This window comes from Halichoerus grypus, chromosome 5, assembly GCF_964656455.1.
Source record: "Halichoerus grypus chromosome 5, mHalGry1.hap1.1, whole genome shotgun sequence".
NCBI classification, from domain to species: domain Eukaryota; kingdom Metazoa; phylum Chordata; class Mammalia; order Carnivora; family Phocidae; genus Halichoerus; species Halichoerus grypus.
This window is the reverse complement of record NC_135716.1, coordinates 19359053-19380806: the sequence shown is the minus strand read 5'-3', so window position 1 is coordinate 19380806 and position 21754 is coordinate 19359053. Positions and strand designations below refer to the sequence as shown.

General features: G+C 35.9%; 1 protein-coding gene across 1 annotated transcript in view; it reads right to left on the bottom strand.

Moving 5' to 3' along the window:
• Positions 1 to 275: 275 nt before the first annotated feature.
• The window catches only part of MRPL13 (mitochondrial ribosomal protein L13), a 47128-nt gene continuing 25649 nt past the window's right edge, over positions 276 to 21754 (bottom strand). Inside the window, exons 5-7 of the mRNA XM_036068666.2 lie at positions 19982 to 20068; positions 14096 to 14217; positions 276 to 546 (exon numbers count right to left, since the gene is read on the bottom strand). Coding sequence (XP_035924559.1) covers positions 525 to 546; positions 14096 to 14217; positions 19982 to 20068 — 231 coding nt within the window. The 3' untranslated portion in view covers positions 276 to 524. The remainder of the gene's footprint in view (positions 547 to 14095; positions 14218 to 19981; positions 20069 to 21754) is intronic.

Sequence of the window (21754 nt, the reverse complement as noted above, 5' to 3'; positions counted from 1 at the left end):
AAGAACTATATGGGAAAAAGATGATTGCGCTTTGTAAATACCTCAGCGCAGACCTTACCCTTCTGAGCTGGGAGGTTAGCTAAAATAATCACTGAAAGGAAAAGTGAAAGTGGGCCTTGTTTTCCCCAGGGCGGGGGGTGGGGGGCAGAACAGTGATGGCGGAACTTGAGGGAATCTGCACCGACCGGCACTTGTCGGCAACTTTATCTGCACCTAGGTTTGTACCTAGGTACAACACTAGGGTTTGTGTTTTTGTTAAATGAAAAATTGAACAGTTAAACAACTAAGCAATTTTATTCTTATCACGTACAACATCCAAATTGGACTACATAATAAAATAATTCTATAAAATAACGTATCTATCGGAGGATTATCACCTCCTGATCTTTCTCCACAAGCTTTCAGTGCCCATGACAAGTTCCTTGTCAAAACGCAGCAGCTGCCTCACTCGGCCTGTAGCTCGGGAGACTCATCGGGAAGAAGCTTCAGTCACCTCATTGCTCTTTCCAGCAATTTTCATTCTCCTAGAGGCGATAATCTTCAGGTCTGAAAGACAAAAATCAACATTTCTTTCTTTATGAATCATCCTATCATTTTCTCCTGCCTGATGATGGAAGATTATTTTTCAATTTAAAATGAAAGTAACTGTTCATTGAGAAATTATCTACAAGCATTAGATTTCTGGTGAAAAACACTAAAGCCAAATCATTGTGAAGTGACAATTCCCAAGCTCTTTCGAGAGTATAAATATAGACTGCCTTGTGCCTGTGCGTGAATGTTGTAACTTAAAAACTTCAATTAAATTTCTGTTCTATTTTTAAATATACTTTCTTAAAGACTTTTTCACAGAAAGGACTGCTATGATCTTTAAAAATCCATATAAGCATATGGATTTGCCTAATCAAGGCCATTTTTGAATGAGTAATTTCCCTATTTATATTATTTTATCATGCTAAATTTATTTTTCATTATGATACAAATACAAAATAAATGTATAAACACCAGGCCTTTGATATTTTAATTACATACATATAACTGGTCTTTTCCTCATTCATGCATTTATAGGATTAATCATACTTGAAAGTTACTTCCAGTAGTAAATTAAAACAAAAAACACTTTTTTTTTAGGGAAATGTTAAATCTTAACGGTGGAGAAAATGAAGAGCAGGAAATTACAAAATGCAAAAAATTGTTCAAGTGTCCTTTTATCTTTTCCATAGGTGTATTTGTAGGTGTTGAGCTCCCATGCGATTTTCAGAAGGGAGTTTGTAATCAGTAAATTAAATAGATGTTTTTGAAACAGCTGTAAAAATATTCGATAGTTTGAGTTCCTTTAAAAAGTAGATGAACTCTGTTTGCCCCGAAATAACTTATCTAGTCCCTTTCTACACTCACAGCATGTTTTCTTCAACAGAATACTCACAAGATACCAGATAGCTCAGCTATGAAGACCAACAGTCTAGTGGCTGAGTAAATAAACTACATTACAATTTAAAGTTATTATTTAACTCCGAGGAATATAGGCTCTGATCTGGGAAACCAGCCAAATATGCTTCACCATATCAGCCGTTCTATAACAACTAGAGGAGAAACTGCAGAATTCTGTCACTGTTTTTGAAATCTCTTTCCAAATGTAAAAACTGCATCCAAAGTCTGGGAAATGACAGTGTGGTCCGAGAGCTGAATGTGGCTCCAAAGTGCATCCTTTTAATCTTTGGCTAGTGACTCAATTTAGTGGAAGCAGTTCCCAGTCAAGACACACCAGCACATTTCAAGAAACCACTTCTTCTGTTGAGCTGGTTCATGTAATTACGACTAAAGGGTGGTGATGATGTCATCAGAAAGGAATCTTCTAAGCTAAGGTCCTAACAAGAAGTCTCTGCAACTCCACTCGATAAAACTAAATGTGCTTAGTGTAGTTGTTTCCACACCAAAGGTTAATTTATTAAGTAACAATGAGATGACAAAAGGACCTTTTGGTGGGATTTACAAATAAAACTGGAAATGTGTGTGAAGGGTGTAATCCGTGATACAAGGTATGTAGTAGGTAGTGACCTGAAAGCTCTAGGGGGCTAATAAGGCCCCAGTCTGTTTCAAGAAGATTTTCTGGCGGGAATAGAGGAGGATAAAGAAGAGGGCTGTGTTGGGGCTGTAGCACTGATGAGTGAGAAGAAAGGACAGGTTCAGGATTTAAGAGGCAGAAAAGTACCATGTTGGTGGGGAGAAGGTGGGAAGGGACAGGGAAAAGGGAAGGGGCCAGGGAGATGGAGGAAGAAGGAGCTACTAGAAAATGAGGATTCAGGAATGATCCCTGATTTTCAGCTTGAAGACCTCCATGAATGGCGATGCCGCTGATCTCTTCAGGATAGGGAATACAGGCAGAGGAACAGACTGGAAGGGGGGAAGGATCTTGGTTTTGAAAATGGTAAGATTTGGACATGACAGGCAGCTAGCAATTAGGATGTGGAGTTTAGGAGAAAGGGGGCAAAGGGGGAGACCTGTCAAGAGTCCCTACCACAGATTCCTTCTTTTCCATCCCACTTCTGCATATCAAGTGGCCCTGCCTAAAAAATCTTCAGTAGTCCTCCACTGCTTTGTCACAATTCAAACAGCCCAGAAACCAATATATAACCCTCCATGACATGGCCTCAGCTAACACTTCTGAGTTATTCCTTCTACATCCCATTCCTTTACATTCTGATCCCATTACACTACCCGCTACTGCCCAGATAAAAACTTTCATACCTCTTGACTTGGGTACTTGAGCTTTTTTCTGCCTGATAGACTTGACTAATCCTTCAAAATCCACCTCAAAAATCACATCATCTGGGTAGCCCTCCAAGACCTTCCTTTCTAACTTAGGGCTCCTCTTTGTGACATTGCCAGAGAATCTCATGCATACTTCTATTACAGTGTTTCTCAAATTATACTTGACTTTATTTATGTAAATAAATGTTACTTATATAAGATGTGCTGAATGCTTATTAGATGCCATGAAGTACACCAACTACTTCACATGCATTATCTCATTTTATTCTCATAACTACATTGTGAGAAAGACTTTTATCAATCCCATTGTATAGTTGACAATACTGAGGCTCAGAGAAGCTGGGTGACTAGCCTGAGGATACACAGCTAGGAAGTGGATGGTAGGGACCTAGTGCAGACCTCCTGACTGCAAGTGCCTGCATGCACCATTTTATTCTATCACTTCTAGTAGGCTGTTGGTTCCTTTAAAGGCAGGGTCCCCGTATAACTGAGATTATGCCTCCAGCAATTAGCACAGTGCCCAGCATATAGTGGATATCTGTAAGATATCTGTCATTACAGTACAGTGACTGCCTTGAAAATGCCACTTTGTTTTACAAACTCTTCCTTTTTTTATGGAAGGTAGTCAGGATCTTTTATGGATTGTTAATTTGCTTCCAGGAGGGGAAAACAATATCATGGCCAAGGGACTAGGTACTTTAGATGTTGGCATAGCCAGAAACATCAACTTATACTGGAGGCAATTAATGGTATTATATGGCGTTCAGTAGGTACCCTTGTGGGGAAAAGTGAGGCTTTTACATTAAATACGGTTTTATTTCTCCACACGCACGTGCACACACAAAAGCAGGCACACATCCAATGCATTTATACTGCTTACCTTCTTCCACTAAAAGGAATCCAAGGTAAGAAAGGGGAGGGGAGGTCTATTTACCTGAGTGCTTCTCCAACTTCAGTGGGTATACACATCGCTTGGGCTCTTGTGAAAATGCAGATTCAGATTCAGTTAATCTGTAGAGGGGCTCATGATTCTACATTTCCAACAAGCTCCGATATGCTGCAGTGCTGGTCTATGGACCACAGGATGACTTAGCAAGGGTTCACCTTAGACCTCCCACAGAGCTACTCATAAGAACGAGGGGATGACTATTTGAAGATGCTGAAGAAGCAAATGAAGTAAATTTCTAAAACTATGCTGCGCCTAAGAGAAGGTAACATACTTCCTCCTTAGCCAGAGGTGATTCCATTTGCTATACAGTATCCTTCACAGCTCTACCCACGAGAGGACTTTATTGACAGGCAGTTTTAAGCTTTTCTGATACAATAATAATTTTAAATTATGATAACATGTACTGATGAGGCTGGATACCAGAATTCCTTTGGTATCTATCATCAAAGAAAGCTTAAATTGTAGTCCATGTAGTTATTAGATTAAATAATTTTTAAAAGCAAGACACCTGGCATCTAATATATTGCTTTTCATAGTATGGATGCTTAAATGTTGTTTGAAACTTTAGTGAACTTAAATGAAATGACTTAATCCTTTGCTAGAAGGATGATGAGCAAATTTATATTCTATATCTATTTGCCTTAGTTCTTTGTTGCTGTTTCAGTGCAAATAAAAAATCATGAAGTTTTAAAATAAAAGATAATCTTATATAAGGTTAATGTTTTTGTAAATAACAGTATTCTAAAATAATCTCAGGAAATCTTTAAAGAGACATTTCAAATGCTGTTACAGAAAATTAATCTCTATTAATTTTCATAGAAATGTTTTCCTTGACAGAAATAAGTTATATTTTAACAAAATTACCATAATCTTTTCTTTATATATGTAATACAAAGTATCCAAAACTAAATATATCAGAGTTACACTAAAGCACAGACTGTTAAGGAAAATTTCTATTTTAGCTATAACTATTAAGCCAGCTTTAAGAAAGAAGCAAAGCCCAAAATATGAATTTACCATACTTGATGAATTAAAAGTCAATTCCTCTTTCAGGGAGATAAGATTCCACTCATTTATTCATTGAACAAAGATTACTGAATGTCAGGTCTACCTGTGGGCACTGGGAACACAGCAGCAAGCAAGACAAAGTTCTGTCTGTAGACCGTGCATTTTCTCATAGAGGGAGATGCACACACACTCACACACAGACACACATATGTACACTTTGACCTCTGAGGTGAAAGCTAAAAATGTTAAGCTTTCATAGATATATTTAGGGTAATTTGGGAGATTAATGAATTTCAAAGAATTAGCCAACATTAAGACTTTCCTTAATTCATTTTCTAAATTGTGCTAAAATTACACAGCTACTAAATGTTCTAGAGCAGTAATTCATTTTGCACTTAATGCTTGTCACTAGCAGAAAACTGCCTTCAAACACTATGGTTTTTAAAAAAAACACTTTTTTGAATGAGGAAACAGAACTTAAAAAAGGGCTGTCTGAAGAAGTATTCTATGGTACTTGTTTCTCAGAAACTTGAAAGTTAAAATCATACCACTTCTCACAAAATTCTCAATTTTCTATAGCAAATCCTTTACCACTGACATCCCTATGCAAAATGTTGCCAGTCACTCACTAAATGAAACAGGCAAAATACCGCCACTCATTAAAATTTAGGACAAAGATTGACAGAGGCCAACACATTTTAAATTATCTTGAAAATGGGGACATTTCTATAAAAAAATTTATCTTTTGACTTCAGGAAAAATCTTTAGGGAGATTTTAGTTTTCATTGTAAAATGATGGGACAAATCCATTTGGTTTGTGAATAAAATGAAATATAAAGCTATAAAACACACAGATAATGTGATGGTTCAGTTAGACACTTAATATTATTTATCCCATTAAGATAATTTATTTTGCAGAAGAAAAAAGCATTTGAATTTCGTTGTGAATCCACGAAATTGGGTATAACTTAAGTGTAATAAATCTCAAAAATATTTTATTCTCCCTTAGGTCTTATGTCTTTTCACTCATAAATAATATTTGTCAGTATAATGTTTATTCCAACGAAATATTTAAACGAGAAAAAAAAACAAACGAGAATAAAATTTGGACAGTGGAGTAATCTTAAGAACAATAAAAGGTCAGTTTGATTGAGTTTTAAGTCATTTCCATTGTACTGATGAAACTATTTAGAATAAAGTCACAGGAAATCTGGTAACATTGCATATTCCTTGAACTAAAATTCTTTGAACTAAAGATGTCAGCCGTACAGGAAATCGTGAGGCAGAATAATGGTGCCTCTATACTCCTTTCTCCAGGCACTGTACCATGTACCAAATCCTGATTAGAAAAAGTTCAATAGTGCTTTAAAAAACAAACAAACAAATAACTAAATTAATAGGATTGTTAAAAAATTTTTTTAAATCAACTTACTGCTTTTTTCAGTTAAAATAAATCATGAAACACTATGTCAAAAACTAATGATGTAATGTATGGTGATTAACATAACATAATAAAATAAAAAAATGAAATAAATAAGAGAGACAGATGAATTCTGAAGAAAAAAATGGAAATCTCTTTTGAAATGAGGATTAAATGGGATGATATATAAGCTCTTAATATATATGAAGCTGTCAGTAAGAATAATATACTTAAAAATTCAAAAAAAAATAGGAATTGCTGTTACATTCACTTTTAAGTCGTAAGCGCTATTGGCTTGGAATGATTTGGTTTGGTTGCTCAAGTAGAGATTGTTTTTAATTTTAACAACCAGTCCTAATCTGTTCATAGCCAAAAGAACAGTAAAGTTTAGAATGTCTAATTTGAGCAAAATTCAGCACTGGAAATACTGAGGTCTACAGTTTTTGCCAATGCTGAGCTGGTTGAAATAATGGGAAAATTGGAATATAATCCTGCTCCTGAAGTCCAGCTAATAACTTCTGTCTGTGAAGAGCAGCAAATTAAGTTAAATCTTGTAGGAAAATGCCATATGACCAGACTAGCATAAAATTATGGAAAATCTTGAAGATGTCCAGATCCCAATTCCTTGTGGGTTTTGAAAAGGTAAAAATCCTTCTTTACAGTCTTTAAATAAATTAAGCCTCTGATGTGAAGCACTTTTATAAAAGAGGCATAGGTAAAAATATTGTTTTCTGCGTATTAATTTAAATACAACTGAAAATCTGTAGATTTTTAGAACTGGTAAGTTTCCTATTGGAGGGCAGGTATAAGTTTAAATCATTGCTCTCTCCTAGAGCTACAGACTAGACTACACAGGATGCTCACCAAGGCCCTTTTCCAGGGCTAATGTCCCCACACCTGTGTTCCTTTTACAGTGCTGGAGGCATCACCCAGGAAACATAAACCAAATCCTGCTTTCAGCAAAGACAAGTCAGGGCCAATCACGACTGCCCTCGTATCTCTCCACTTCCATCCCTGCCACTCTCTTCTTTGCAGGCACACTTCCAATAGCACACTCTGTAGAGGGCATTAACCGCTGGACACATGGGTTTTCATTATAAACAACTCTTTTCAAGATTTATTGATGCTGACCTTTCCACACTTAATTTCTATACAAAGGTGAGGGTTTTGCTTAAAATAAAGCATTACGGACTTAATGAGTGAGGAATACAAAAATATATTTCTTTTTTCGTACTGTTACATCACTCACTCTGTGGACTATGCGAAGCAACTCCAGTTGAAATTTTCCACATACCTTGTTTTTCCTAAGAAAAGCTCTCCTACAGAATTTTGTAAAAATGAAAATAAAGTTTAAAATGATCCAAGTTTTATTTTTACCCTACATAATGAAAAGTTTCCATTACAGTGATAGCACTATAATTTCTATGATTATTGTGGTTTTGTAATGTGTTGGCAAAACTACAATGATTATGGAAATAATTACTGACAGAATTAAAATAAGTTGACCATTTGAAAGCCACAATGCAGGCAAATGAATTGTGAAGAAAAAACAGTGCTGTTGCTTTTTCTTTGACAAACAAATTCTCTGTGCATACCCTCCAATCATCACTTGCACATGGCAACCACACATTTATTTTGTACCATCAAGAAACAAATTATAATTTCATAACATATTCTAACACTATGTATGCATGAGCTATAAAAAATACTAATACACCAAGTATATCCACTAATTTAAGAAGTGAGGTTTATAGGCAATACTTCTCATACAAGAAAATGACTTTTAGTTATTAAAGTTCAGTTGTCTCATAAATATCAGTTTCTTTCCTTCTTGTCTAACATTGTTTTAAAAATGACTATACAACTAGCATAAGAAGATCTGCATAAACTGAAATTAGGCCTGAGAGAACATAACTTTTGTAAGTGATTTAAAATAATTTAAAGGAAATCCCAAAAATGGAGCTTTTAATTAAGATTAAAACAATTTTGTCAATCATCTACTGGGTTCAAACCTTAGTTCTGACTATCATTACTGTTTGACAGTTGCTCAAAAGCCTTCGTTTGTACTAGAAAAGCTAATAAACATACATTGACCAAAAGCTAATAACAGTTCCAATTAAAAAATGTACCTTTCTATATTATCAACATATTTTAAATTTTATTACTAGGGAAACAAAAACCAAAGCAAGCTATTTTTATGCCTATTGATTTAGGTGCAATCCAGGTACATCTGTTTCAGTCAAGTCTCTGCAGATTCACCATCAGATCTATCTTGACTAAATTCCAATTGCTACATTCCCAAGAAGATTATATTGTTGGCTTAGCTATTTTGGGTGGAATGAGAGCATATTTTAAGCAGCCTCTTTCTCCAAAAGGAGAAAAAAATTTTTTTCTCATGAAAGCAAATCTACCAATAATGAGAAATCCCATTTTCAATGGGTTGCCCTGCATAGTGTGTTACATATTTTCATTTTTACTCTAATGTCTATAATATTTAATAACAGAACTTTATGAAATGGCAAACAACTAAAATGGCAACATTCATTAAAGTGGTCAGTGGCCACATGGGGCTAATGAAACTTAATTAAAATGACAAAAAATACAAGTTCCATTCCTCAGTCACACTAGCCACAGTGTAAGTACTCAAGACCCACATGTGGCCAAGAACCACTGTATTAGATGGCTCAGATACAGAACTTTTTCATCATGTGGAAAGTTCTATTAGACAGTCCTGGCCATTTAAATTGTAATGTGTAAGTATGTACCCACATTACTATCTGGGGAACACAAGTTAACCAAGTTGTATGGCTACCTGTAAGGAAAGAACATACTTTAATAAAGCCCAAAGGCAAGGCTAGGGCCTTAATGCATATTCCTGTCAGAGGGAAATTCGAAATGAAAAGAAAGGGCAGGGAAATACATCTCCATAGTCTAAAAAATGCATCAAGTTACTGTAAGTTTCTCTAAAAGTCTCCTTAAAAATAATTCTAGAAAAGCCCTTCCCAGTTCCATTAATATAATAAAGGCACTCAGTCATCTTCTAATTTGTTTTAAATGAGCCAGGAATCATTTAGTATAATGAGCAGTTATGATCAGTACTCTTTATTCATGATATACAACTCCAAATGCATAACCCAAATAAGCACATATTTGATTAAATAGCACCTTTGGTATTTCTAGTTAAAAAAAAAAAAGTACCATATACCCCTTTTGGTTCGGAATATAAATTCATTTATGATGGTGTTTCTATAAAAAAATCAGATATGACATTCTTAGACTTCCAGAACTTCATACAGCATGGTAACCTACCAAAATCCAAAGACTACTTAAAATACTTTTTTATGATATAACTTTTTAAAGCAAAATATTTGAGAACTACATATGACTTAAGTACACTCACATAAGATGCTACAAGAGACACTCAGGCAGAGTGGTTAGGATGATGACCTTAGGCTTGAATCCCTAATCCACCATTTAACAATCGTGTGATCTTAGTCAAATTACTTTTCTTTCTGTGCCTACATTTCCTTTTCTATGAAAAAATGAGGATAAAAAATATAAGACATAGACACACACAAACACAAAGAAACAGTGGAAGCTAACACACCAAAATGTTAACTATGGTGAGATTATTTGCTTCCTTAAGTTTGTATCTTATTCATAGTTTCTACAATGAACATTTAACATTTTTTTAAAAAGATTTATTTATTTTAGTGAGAGAGAGCAAGAGCAAGGGGAGAGGCAAAGGGAGAGAGAAAATCTCAAGCAGAGTCCTGCTCAGTACAGAGCCCATTGTGGGGCTCAATCTGATGACCCTGAGATCATGACCTAAGCGGAAATCAAGAGTCGGACACTTAATCGACTGAGCCACCCAAGCGCCCCAAACATTTAACACGTTTTATTTTTTTTATTTTTTTTTAAAGATGTTATTTATTTGAGAGAGAGAGAAAGCACAAGCGGGGAAAGGGACAAAGGGAGAGGGAGAAGCAGACTCCCCTCTGAGCTGGACCCAGGACCCTGAGATCATGACCTGAGCCAATGGCAGACACTGAACTGACTGAGCCACCCAGGAGCCCTCATTTAATACTTTTTAATTCCGGGGCGCCTGGGTGGCTCAGTTGTTAAGTGTCTGCCTTCGGCTCAGGTCATGGTCCCAGGGTCCTGGGATCGAGCCCTGCATCAGGCTCCCTGCTCAGCGGGAGGCCTGCTTCTCCCTCTCCCACTCCCCCTGCTTGTGTTCCCTCTCTTGCTGTCTCTCTCTCTGTCAAATAAATAAATAAAATCTTTAAAAAAAAAAAAAAACTTTTTAATTCCCCCAAAGTGAAAGTTTTTAATCAAATGCTTGAGTTTAAAGACTATATTATGTGAATTCTTAGTAAATTAAAGATTCCAGGGTAGTAAATTTAAGCTAGTAAATGTTTTTCATAAATTAGAGATTAATTTCAGTTTGTGGCAAATTGTACATCTCTTTAAAAGAATTTAAAAAAATGTTTATGTCTTCCTAGAAAAATGTTCTGTATATGTGGGTTCAGTTGTAAAGATAAATATAAGTTCTATGTAGTTTAAGGAGGAAAAGGCACATTGAATATGTCTGGAATAAATGACCATGTAAGTCTATAAGAACAAGTTAAATTAAAATTATTTTTCCAAAAGTATAAAATTTATCCAAGTACAGAAGTCTCATCTGTCAGATGCCAAAGGGGGAAGAACTGTAAAGATCATAGCATGTAAAACAAACTGTAAAACCTTTTATTTTCAGAAACCACTGATTTATCTAAATAAATCACTACATAATCTGGATAAAAAAATGAATTTTATTTTTTATTTTTATTTTTTATTTTATTATTTTTTAAGATTTTATTTATTTATTTGACAGAGAGAGAGAGAGATAGTGAGAGCAGGAACACAAGCAGTGGGAGTGGGAGAGGGAGAAGCAGGCTTCCCGCCGAGCAGGGAGCTCGATGCAGGGCTCGATCCCAGGACCCTGGGATCATGACCTGAGCCAAAAGCAGATGCTTAACGAATGAGTCACCCAGGTGCCCCCCAAAAATGAATTTTAATAAGAAGAATTAAAATAGACTCTTGGGTTTTGAAAAGAAGGCAAACTATTAAATAAGCATCTAAAAAGGTCAAAAGGAGACAATCACCCCACACTAAACTTAGTTGTTAGAATCAAATCACGTCACATAATGTATGGTTTCTGGTTATCGTCAAGCAATGAAAACCAGAACCTAAGGAGTGATGGAAAATGTACTTCTTTATTTTAGGGAAAAATATTTATCATGAGGATGTATCCTGATAACTAGCTGGTATTAATATCAGACACCATAAAATCAGTTCTTTCAGTTCTTCATGTAGAGTTTTGTTAATCACTCATTTACTATCAACTGAAAACTGATGATTCAGATGATACAGTGAACAGAAACAAAAGTAATAAAATGTTTTTAAAGCTAGTCAATTTCAATGATTCTAGCATGAAGAACTAGTATTAAATTGGAGGATTTTATATCTTCTAGAGATTCTTTCCTAACGTCATTTATAAAAGCTGATACAAGGATATTTGCTTCTTCATTTATTCATTCAATAAATATTTGCTGAATGCCTACTTAATGTGCCAGATGCTATGCTCAGGTAAATAAGACAACATGGAGTTCCCTCACGGAATCTAGTTAGAGAAAGACATTAAACAAAAAAAATCACACACATACTTAATTACATTAGAATAAATGCAGTAAACGAAAAGGGAAGTGTACAATGAGACTCTATGAAGGGGGCCTAACCCAGTTCACGGATTATAGGAAGGACTTCTGGAGGAAGTTACATTTAAATGCTTCACCATCTATATATCCCAGACATCTATCCAAATGTCTAGCACACAGGATAAACTCAATAAAAGTTTGTGCAGCTGAATTAAATAATGGTTTGTTTGCTTGTTTTTTAAAGATTTTATTTATTTATTTGACAGAGACCCAGCGAGAGAGGGAACACAAGCAGGGGGGAGTGGGAGAGGGAGAAGCAGGCTTCCCGCGGAGGAGGGAGCCCGATGTGGGGCTCCCTGAGCCGAAGGCAGACACACTTAACGACTGAGCCACCCAGGAGCCCCTAAATAATGTTTTTAATGGAATTTCTCCAACATGTGTCTCAGTGCCTATGACAGTGTCTTGTACAGATGAGACAGCTAAAATGTATTTTGTTTTTCTTTTAAGATTTTTATTTATTTATTTGACAGAGAGAGACACAGCGAGAGAGGGAACACAAGCAGGGGGAGTGGGAGAGGGAGAAGCAGGCTTCCCGCGGAGCAGGGAGCCCGATGCGGGGCTTGATCCTAGGACCCTGGGATCATTACCTGAGCCGAAGGCAGACGCTTAATGACTGAGCCACCCAGGTGCCCCAGCTAAAATATATTTGTTGAAAAAAATAAATTAATGAGGAAGTTTGCTTCTGTGGAAAGAACATAGGCTTTGGAATCAGACAGTTGGGTTCAAATGCAGGCTAACAAACCAGATGACCCTTGCCTTACTCTTCAAAATAGGAATAATAGATCTATCTCAGAGGCTTGTGGAGAGAATTAAATACAATACATGTAAACTCCCTAGCGCAGTGTTGGGCAATTGGAAAGTGTCCAACAAATAGTCACTATAATAAATGGTCACTAATAATTATATTATTTTCTTCATCTGCAGATTTAGTAAAGGAGAACCTTGATAAAAGTCAGCAAAATCAAAAAGATTCAAAGAGAATACCCTACAGACTTCTCTGTGTGGAGTCTGAAGATTATATACATGCAATAATGAGAGAGTCAAGGATTAGATTGTTGGACATACTGACAATGCTGGGAAGGCTTATATTTTCACAAACCTATCTGGCCAAAGAGCCAATAAAGAGATAAGAATTTTCAGAGCACAGAGGGTAGCGTCTGTGGGAAGACGAGCTGTCTAGTGTATAAGCAATAAGGATGTGTGGTTCTCTTTTAGATCTACTATATAAATTCTTAAATGTTCCCAAGTCCCCATTAGATGAAGTACTGTTGTATGCACTAAGGATCAGTGATGAGCAAGATGCAGCCCTTGCTCTTGATGAGCTGACTGTGGTAAGGACAGAGTTACATGGCAGGTGCTATGGCAGAAGATGGCTGGGCACTTAGTCTCGTCTTGACGTTTACACAAGGCTTCTTAAAGGTGGTTGTATCAGAACTAAGGTCTAAAGAATGACTTAAGAGTTATTTCAGAGCATGGGGGAGGGACATGTTGTTCTAGGCAAAGTGAAGCAAAACAAAGACCTGGAAGAATTAAATTGTGCAAAAAGGGTGACAATCTTAAACAGGCTGCTATCGTTAGACCAGTGAAGTGGGAAGAAGTTAAGCTTCAGAGACAGAGAGGAACCAGGTCACGAAGACCCTGGAAGGCCAGATATGGAAACCTGCAAACAATTAGATGGAAGATAGTATGTCAATACCAAGCAGCTTTCCGGACCTCAGACAGAGGAAATTGTGTAGAGGATAGCAAAAAGTGTTTGTTATTTTGTTTTTCTATTTGGATCAGGACTATTAATTATCCAGAATTGATGACTTTTCATTAGATGATATTCTCAAGCTTAGTGAAGCAATCTGGAAAATGGTAATGACTATTTATTTATCATTCCAAGAGACAACAATCAGTCTAAGTAATTTCATCCCAAACAAAATATCTGACAATTATAGGCACCTATGAACACCCCTGCATGTACATAGCAAGGTTCTAAGACTTAGAGACTTTTTGGTTCTAATACCAACATCTAGAATTTATTTGCAGGTCGAAGATGGAAAGAGTATCCAGGGGAGTAAAAAAAAAAGTTCACTCTTCCCACCCTCAAGGATCTTTGGTCATTTGGTTAAGGAAACAGGGGATACTAAACTGAGCTTAAGAAAAAACAGGGGGAAAAAAAAAAGACAGTAAAGAGAAAAGACTTACGGAGACCACACTCTTGGGAAAGCCTCTATTTCTTCCTGCGTGTACTCATCTAGACGTCTGGGTACTTTTCGTGGTTGAGGAAGCTCTTCCACCAAATTCTTACGAATATCTTCTGGTATGTCCTAGGTTAAATAAAATTTAGGCTTAATTTTCTTAAAATACATCCCTTAGTAATAAATTAGTAATACTTAGTAAATATTAAAAAATTACAAACAAAAGAATATTTATAGAATGAGGAACACAATACAATCTCTATAAATCCATGAAAATCCCTGAAAAGTATATTAATGATAAAAGTAATCTCATTATAATACTGTACCTTATATTTTAATCTTGACAAACCTATTTCTCATGATAAGTTAGATATCTTCAATTCTGAGGACCATCGAGTCACTAAGTTCTATCAATTTTTTCTAAACTGTTTAATTTATTCCCAGCCTTTCAACTGCAGAAAGGCACTGCCTTGGCTGATTCTCATGATTTTTCATCTGATTGAGTGGATGTACGGGGTCTGTGGCTTGCAGAGACACAACCTTTCAATTCATACTCCATGTTGTTGCCAGAAAAAACTTGGGAAAATGAAAACCTGCTGGATCTTTGAGTCATTTAGCCAACAAACATTAACTGAACTCCTTCTATGGACCAGAAATTGTGCTAGGTGCTCAGAATATAAAAGGGAATAAAAAGATGATGGCCTCTACAGGCTTATAATTTTAAAAATGTCACTTCTCAAACCAGTGTCCTCACTCCTAGGCCATCTCTGCGACTTCACCTCTTCACACACACCCGACCATGGTGTCTGAGTTATCAACCTCCCTGCCTTTCATGCATTGTTCCACACTGAAATCCTGGTGCCTTTATTAATGGCATTCCCTCTGCCCATAATGACTCTCCCCTGGTTAATATTCAAATATTCAAATATTCAGAAAAATGAAAGGAAAAGTAAAATGCAAAAAAGTCTGAATTTGGGTAATGAAAAGTAAACTAAAGAGTAAAGCATAGGGATGCCTGGGTGGCTCAGTCAGTTAAACGTCTGCCTTCGGCTCAGGTCATGGTCCCAGGGTCCTGGGATAGAGTCCAGCATCGGGCTCCTTGCTCAGTGGGGAGCCTGCTTCTCCCCCTGCCTGCAGCTTCCCCTGCTTGTGCTCTCTCTCTCTGACAAATAAATAAATAAAATCTTAAAAAAATAGAGTAAGGCATATATTTGAGAGATATTTTAAAAGAAGAACAGAAATTGAACAAAGTAAAGGAAATGATAAAATGAAGAGCCTGAGTAACCAAAAGAATTTACATTTATTTTGTGCTCATGATACAGACATAGGGAAAGGGAATTGTCTTGTGAGTCTGGATGGTAAGTTATTTTTGGAGACTCTACTGAAGTAATGGTTGGATGTCAATATGAAAGCATCCTATGAGTATTTCCACAGGGATAGTAGATATATTTCCCGCTTTTCATAACAGTATATTCCTAAACATTAAAAAAAGTTATATAGTAAATTACAATTCTCCGTGCAAAGAGCATATCATAATTGGGAATCAAGTATCTGGGCAAGAACATGGGCCCAAAACAGTCAACGTCTTAAGAATCAAAATATAATTTTAAAATAGCTTTAATGAATCAGAGCTCTATGGCATTATAAATTTGTTCTAAAATCTAATATGGCAAAATTTTAATAATATTTTAAAAAACTTAGGTTGGCTTTTTAAAATTATGGCTTGTATAGGGTGAGTCACTACCAATACATACAAAATACAATAAATACTATTGATAATGTTTTTCTTCACTGAGAAGCATTTTAAAAATATTTGACATCCCTTCCCCGATACATTCAAATCTGTAAGTTTAATCACACAAAACTGGAACAAGGAGAGGATGCCTGGACATATAAATATTAAGTTGCTCTAATTTTTTACTTCCTGAAAAAGTCTACTTGCCAGTTTGATATTTTTAAAAGTTTATGAATATTTCACACTCCTTTGGGAAGCTATTAAGAAAAAAAATCCCGCTATAATTCACAAAGACAATTTTAAAAGTTGCCAAGTGCTTACACAGCAGAGGGTGTGGAACATACTGGGTTAGTAAATGTTTGCCGAATTGAAGAGAATTCTGACTGAAACGAGCTTACAAATTTTCCCCACTCTTAGAGCAATTTACTGAAAGAATGGATTAAAACACTGCAAAATGAGGAATGAAAGTTGTTGATTAGGCATTACACATGAAACCAGGAAGAGGGGAAGCGCCTCCTTTAATCTGCACACTGAGAAGGTAACCCAAACATGCTAACTGAATGTGTTCATGGAGATTTAAGAGATTTAATTATTCCCGCTGCATGGAGGGAATGATCAACCTAAATGGGGGGAATAAGGAGAAGAATGAGTGGAATAAACAGGGGGCAAGGTGATCAGTTATTACTTTTTTCAATTTCTAAAGAAATTTCAAATCTACAGAAAAATTGTGAGAATACAGGAACACTCCTCTAACCTTCACCTAAATTCACCAACTGTCAAAATAGGACATGTGTGCTTTCCTTCTTTTCACCTATATACAAACACATGCAAACTTTCATTTTGGCTGAACCATTTGAGAGTAATTTGTAAATATTTCATCCCTAAGTATTTCAGCGTGTATCTCCTAAATATAAGGATTGTCTCCTATGTCACCACATTACAAATTCAAGCTTAGGAAAATTAACATTGATGAAATACTTTCTATCTGATATATAAGTATATATTCCAATTTCCAAACTGATACAATATTGTCTTATGTATCTTTTTTTCAGTCTAAGATCCAGTCAAGGATCACATGCTACATTTAGTTATTATGCTGTTACTATGTTGTTTCACATACATAATAAGTTCTTCAGTCTAGTCTCTTTTAACACAAAGCCTGTCCCTGCTTTTTGTTGTTCATAAAATTAACACTTTTGAAGAGTCCAGGCCAATTATGTGGTAGAATGCCCTTTTATTTGGATTTGTTGGATTGTTTCCTCATTAAAGTCAGGTTAAACATTTTTGACAGAACGCTATACATAGTTTGAGTCTTCAGTGCTTTATTCATAGCAGGAGGCACATGATGTCAGTCTGTCCCATACCAATGATATGTTTGATCTCTTGGTTATGTTGGTGTCCACCAGGTATCTTTAACATAAAGTATCTTTTCTCCTTTCAAATAGTAAGTACTCTGTGACATGTTTTGAAATTGCGTATCTTTTTCTACAATAATCTTTCACCCAGTGACTACAGAATATGCTGATAATGGTGGCTTTTCTAATTCAGTATTATTTCTACATTTTTTAGATGATATTCTTCTCTAAGGAAAAGCTTTTCCTTCTCCAGAAAAGAAAGGGAAATTATAACAAGTTAAAAGTAATTTTTTAATGGGCTCACAGATTTTTGTCTTCTACTCAATGTAATCCATTATTATTACCATTCATTTTGAGGCTCACAAAGTCCCATATTTGGTCAGTGGGCACCAATTCAAAATGCCTCCCATGTTCTCTTGGTATTTCTCCACCCATTTCTGAACACTGCCTTATTTTCTGTTACTTATTATTTTACCAGCATAAACAATGCAGAAATAATAATTATGTACATGTGTATACTCCATAGTAACTTTGTTCTTTCTCTGCTCCAGACCTAGAATCAACCATTTCTCCAATGAGAACCAGGTTCCTTTTAATAAGGAATAGCATTTAGAAAATGAGATCTGGGGGGCACCTGGGTGGCTCAGCTGGTTAAGCGACTGCCTTCAGCTCAGGTCATGATCCTGGAGTCCCAGGATCGAGTCCCGCATCAGGCTCCCTGCTCAGCAGGGAGTCTGCTTCTCCCTCTGATCCTCTCATGTTCTCTGTCTCTCATTCTTTCTCTCTCAAATAAATAAATAAAATCTTTAAAAAAAAAAGAAAATGAGATCTGGGCACTAGTTGTACTTACTTCTACTAGTGCTGTCATATAATTTTTATTTATTTTTTTTAAAGATTTTATTTATTTATTTTTAGAGAGAAAGGGAGAGAGAGAGAGAGCATGTGCGAGCAGGGGGGAGGGCAGAAGGAGAGGGAGAGAATCCCAAGTAGACTCCAAGCTGAGCACGCAGCCAAAGGTGGGGCTCGATCTGAGATCATGACCTGAGCTGAAATCAAGAGTTGGATGCTCAACTGACTAAGCCACCCAGGTGCCCCTTGAATAAAAATCTTAACATGATAAGAAAGTTAAAGTAAAAAAAAAAATAATAATCTAAAAGGCATTCTCCAAAAACTTTATTCTCTTCCCTACTCCTTCCATCTCTTTGTGCCCATGCTTCAGTAAGTAGCCAACTTCATCTTCTCGAGTTTCTTTATGCAAAAAGCAGATATGGTATGTATGTGTGTAAACATGTATATGTACCTATGCACAAAGAAGGCAGTATGCTATCTGTATTTTTTAACCTTGCCTTTTTTCACTTACCAATATGTCTTGGAAAACATCAATTCACAAGAATATTTGGCATTCTTTTTTTATAGTTACATAATACTCAACTGAATGGATGTAATATTGTTTATCCAATCACCTATGAATAAACTCTTATTTCTATTATTTTACTATTATAAATAAGGTGGAAACAATAATCTTGTGTATCTTCAGAGTAAACAGATTGCTGAACCAAGCACGAATCTCCTTATGTATGTATTGTATTATATGTAATGTTACCTAATTCTCAGATTCCTTATGGGTTGCACCATTTTGTACACCTACCAGCAATCTATGAGTGTCTACTTCCCTATGGCCTGGACAACAAAATGTGCTATGAAGCTTTTGAATATTTGACAATCCATTTTTGGGGAAATGGGCCCATTAATTTTATAGTCTGAAACTATTTAAGTAATTTGCTGTTCAACTGAACTACCATGAAAACTTAAAACATCCAAACCTGACTGCCTTATAACTAAGATTATATATCTATCTACATATACACATTTTGTGTGTGTGTGTGTGTGTGTCTTTTAGAAAGTACGGATTCTAAAAAAATGGAACAGTACAATCAGAAATACAACATTTAATATTGTGATTTGATGAAGGTCATTTATTCTTAGATGATGACATAGCTCCCATACTTGTTACCTCAGAGGTAAAGTGAATACTGGAAAATTCTACTCATTCATGCAAAGCAAAGGTAATACATTAACCATTTTGATAAAAGCATGAGTAATTTACTCATGCATTAAGCTAAGTAAATAGAGCACACAGTGGCTTAAATAGTTGATATAACTTCATATTCTAGAATTAGTTTCTACATTATTCCTCCAGTAATAACTATAAGGACAACAATCACAATCATGGTAATGATGGCACTTACTATGTCAAGCCTATTCTAGGTGCTCTACAAATGTTACCTCATTTGACCCTTACCACAATCTTGTGAAGTAGGTACTCTTATTTCCATTTTACAGATGAGAAAACAGAGATAATAAGTAACCACCCACGGCCATAAAGTCAGTAAATGGTGGAGCATGAATTCTAATCCAGATGGTCTGATTCCAGAGCCTGGACTCAACTATTTTATTATAGAACCTCTACTGTTTCATTACATTATACTAAAGAGAAAAGCTAAGGACTTAAAATAGTTTAATAGTAATAAATAAAACTATTTTTTTCAAATACTTTTTTAGCTGAATAAATTTTGAGTTAGGAACAAGTATTCTAAAATTAAATCAAGGAAAATAATTAGCAACCAAAACTAAGTTATTAATCCATGATTCATACAAGGTTTGCTACTAGTCACATAAAATGCATATGAAATTCATGCTTTTTATATAAAGCTGATGAAATTAGCAATGAATACCCTCAATTTATCAGGGGCTCTGGCCATGTTCCTCATTGCAGCATCATTACCAACGACCACTGACTTACCTCATCTGGGAAAAGATGCAATCTCTGCATCAGAGTTCTTCTGTGAAGGTTTTTTGGCAGCATGCCATAAATAGCTAGTTTCACAATCTGAAAAACAGATATATGTAGGACTCAACAAGAAAAATCTGATTTGGGATATAAGAAGGCAACCACATTTAGAGATAGTGGTGAAAACAAGTGGGCTAAGACTCAACAAAAATGAAAGGAAAGAAATTAGGACCTAAGTAGATATGCGTGACAGCAACAGCAAAGGAATTGTCATTATTTTGTGCATTACTATTTTCTTTAGGCTCTATTTGCTTTAATTTAGTTTTAAAGGAAAGGACAATAGGGAAAGATTAAAAATAATCTACATATGTACTGATGTTAGCTAGAATAAGGAGAAATTCTCTAAGCTTGTACAAGAAACTACGGCTCAAATAATCTGTCACATACTGAATATAGCAGAACCCAGGGAGGCCTTAAATCCTGTGTCCTCCAGGTAGATCAGGAGGTCTCAAATTCATAAAGTAAGCATGACCATACAGTTTTGAGAATGACTCGTAGGTCACAAATCTACAACAATGTTAACATTGTTAACTGCGTCACATTTGTTGTCTTGTTTATCATGCTGAGTCTCATTTCACACATGAGAAAACAGATTTAATGAGGTTAAAGAACTCTCCCAATTTCATATATCTAACTTGGTGGTGCTGTAATGCAAACCAGGCAGTGGTCTTCCTCCCAGAATAGACATATAGTACATGCAATCACACCTATAATGTGTTTCTCTCTGTCACCTCTCAAGAAGACAAAAAGTCCCTTCTCTCTACCATACCCATTCCCAAGATGGCAAACTAACCTTGCCGTGATTTACTTTTTCTTTTTTAAGATTATCCTCTTTGTTGGTCTGAATGTGATTTGATATCCTTTATCAAGAGAAGGTCACACAGTGTCATCCTGTGTTCCATAATCTCCTGGGGGCCTGCTGGCATCTAGTATATACAAATACACTGCGAGGTCTTCATAAAGCTGCTGATAAGGACATTTGGAGGGCTGCATCAATTTTTACCATCTGTACACATAATCCAAGAATATGACTTGACATATATTAAAGTTAGTAGGAAGGGAAGAATGAAGGGGGGAAATCGGAGGGGGAGACGAACCATGAGAGACTATGGACTCTGAGAAACAAACTGAGGGTTCTAGAGGGGAGGAGGGTGGCGGGCTGCATTAGCCCGGTGATGGGTATTAAAGAGGGCACGTACTGCATGGAGCACTGGGTGTTATACGCAAACAATGAATCATGGAACACTACATCAAAAACTAATGATGAAATGTATGGTGATTAACATAACATAATAAAATAAAATTAAAAAAAAACCCACTAAAACTATACATGTTAGAACAGTGTTGCACTATAAGAGGATTTCCTGTATCTTTAATTTTCTCATCAAAAAAACCAAACAAACAAAAAAAACCCTTACTACATACCCAAGCTAATGGCATCCCATATATATTTTCCAGTTTTAGTGCTATTAATACTCTATGTTCTAGAGATTTTAATAGAGATTTCTATTGTTAAAATTAAAAGCAATTAAAAATTCAGTTAACTCAGCCACACAAGCCACATTTCAAGTGGCCAATTGCCACATATGGCTAGTGGCTACCATGTTTGACAGGGCAGACATAGAACATCATGACAGAAATTTCTATTGGACAGCATTGATGTAGATACTTGTCCTTAAAAATTTTAATTTTTCGAAGTCTTAAGCAGAAATTGACAGTGTTAAG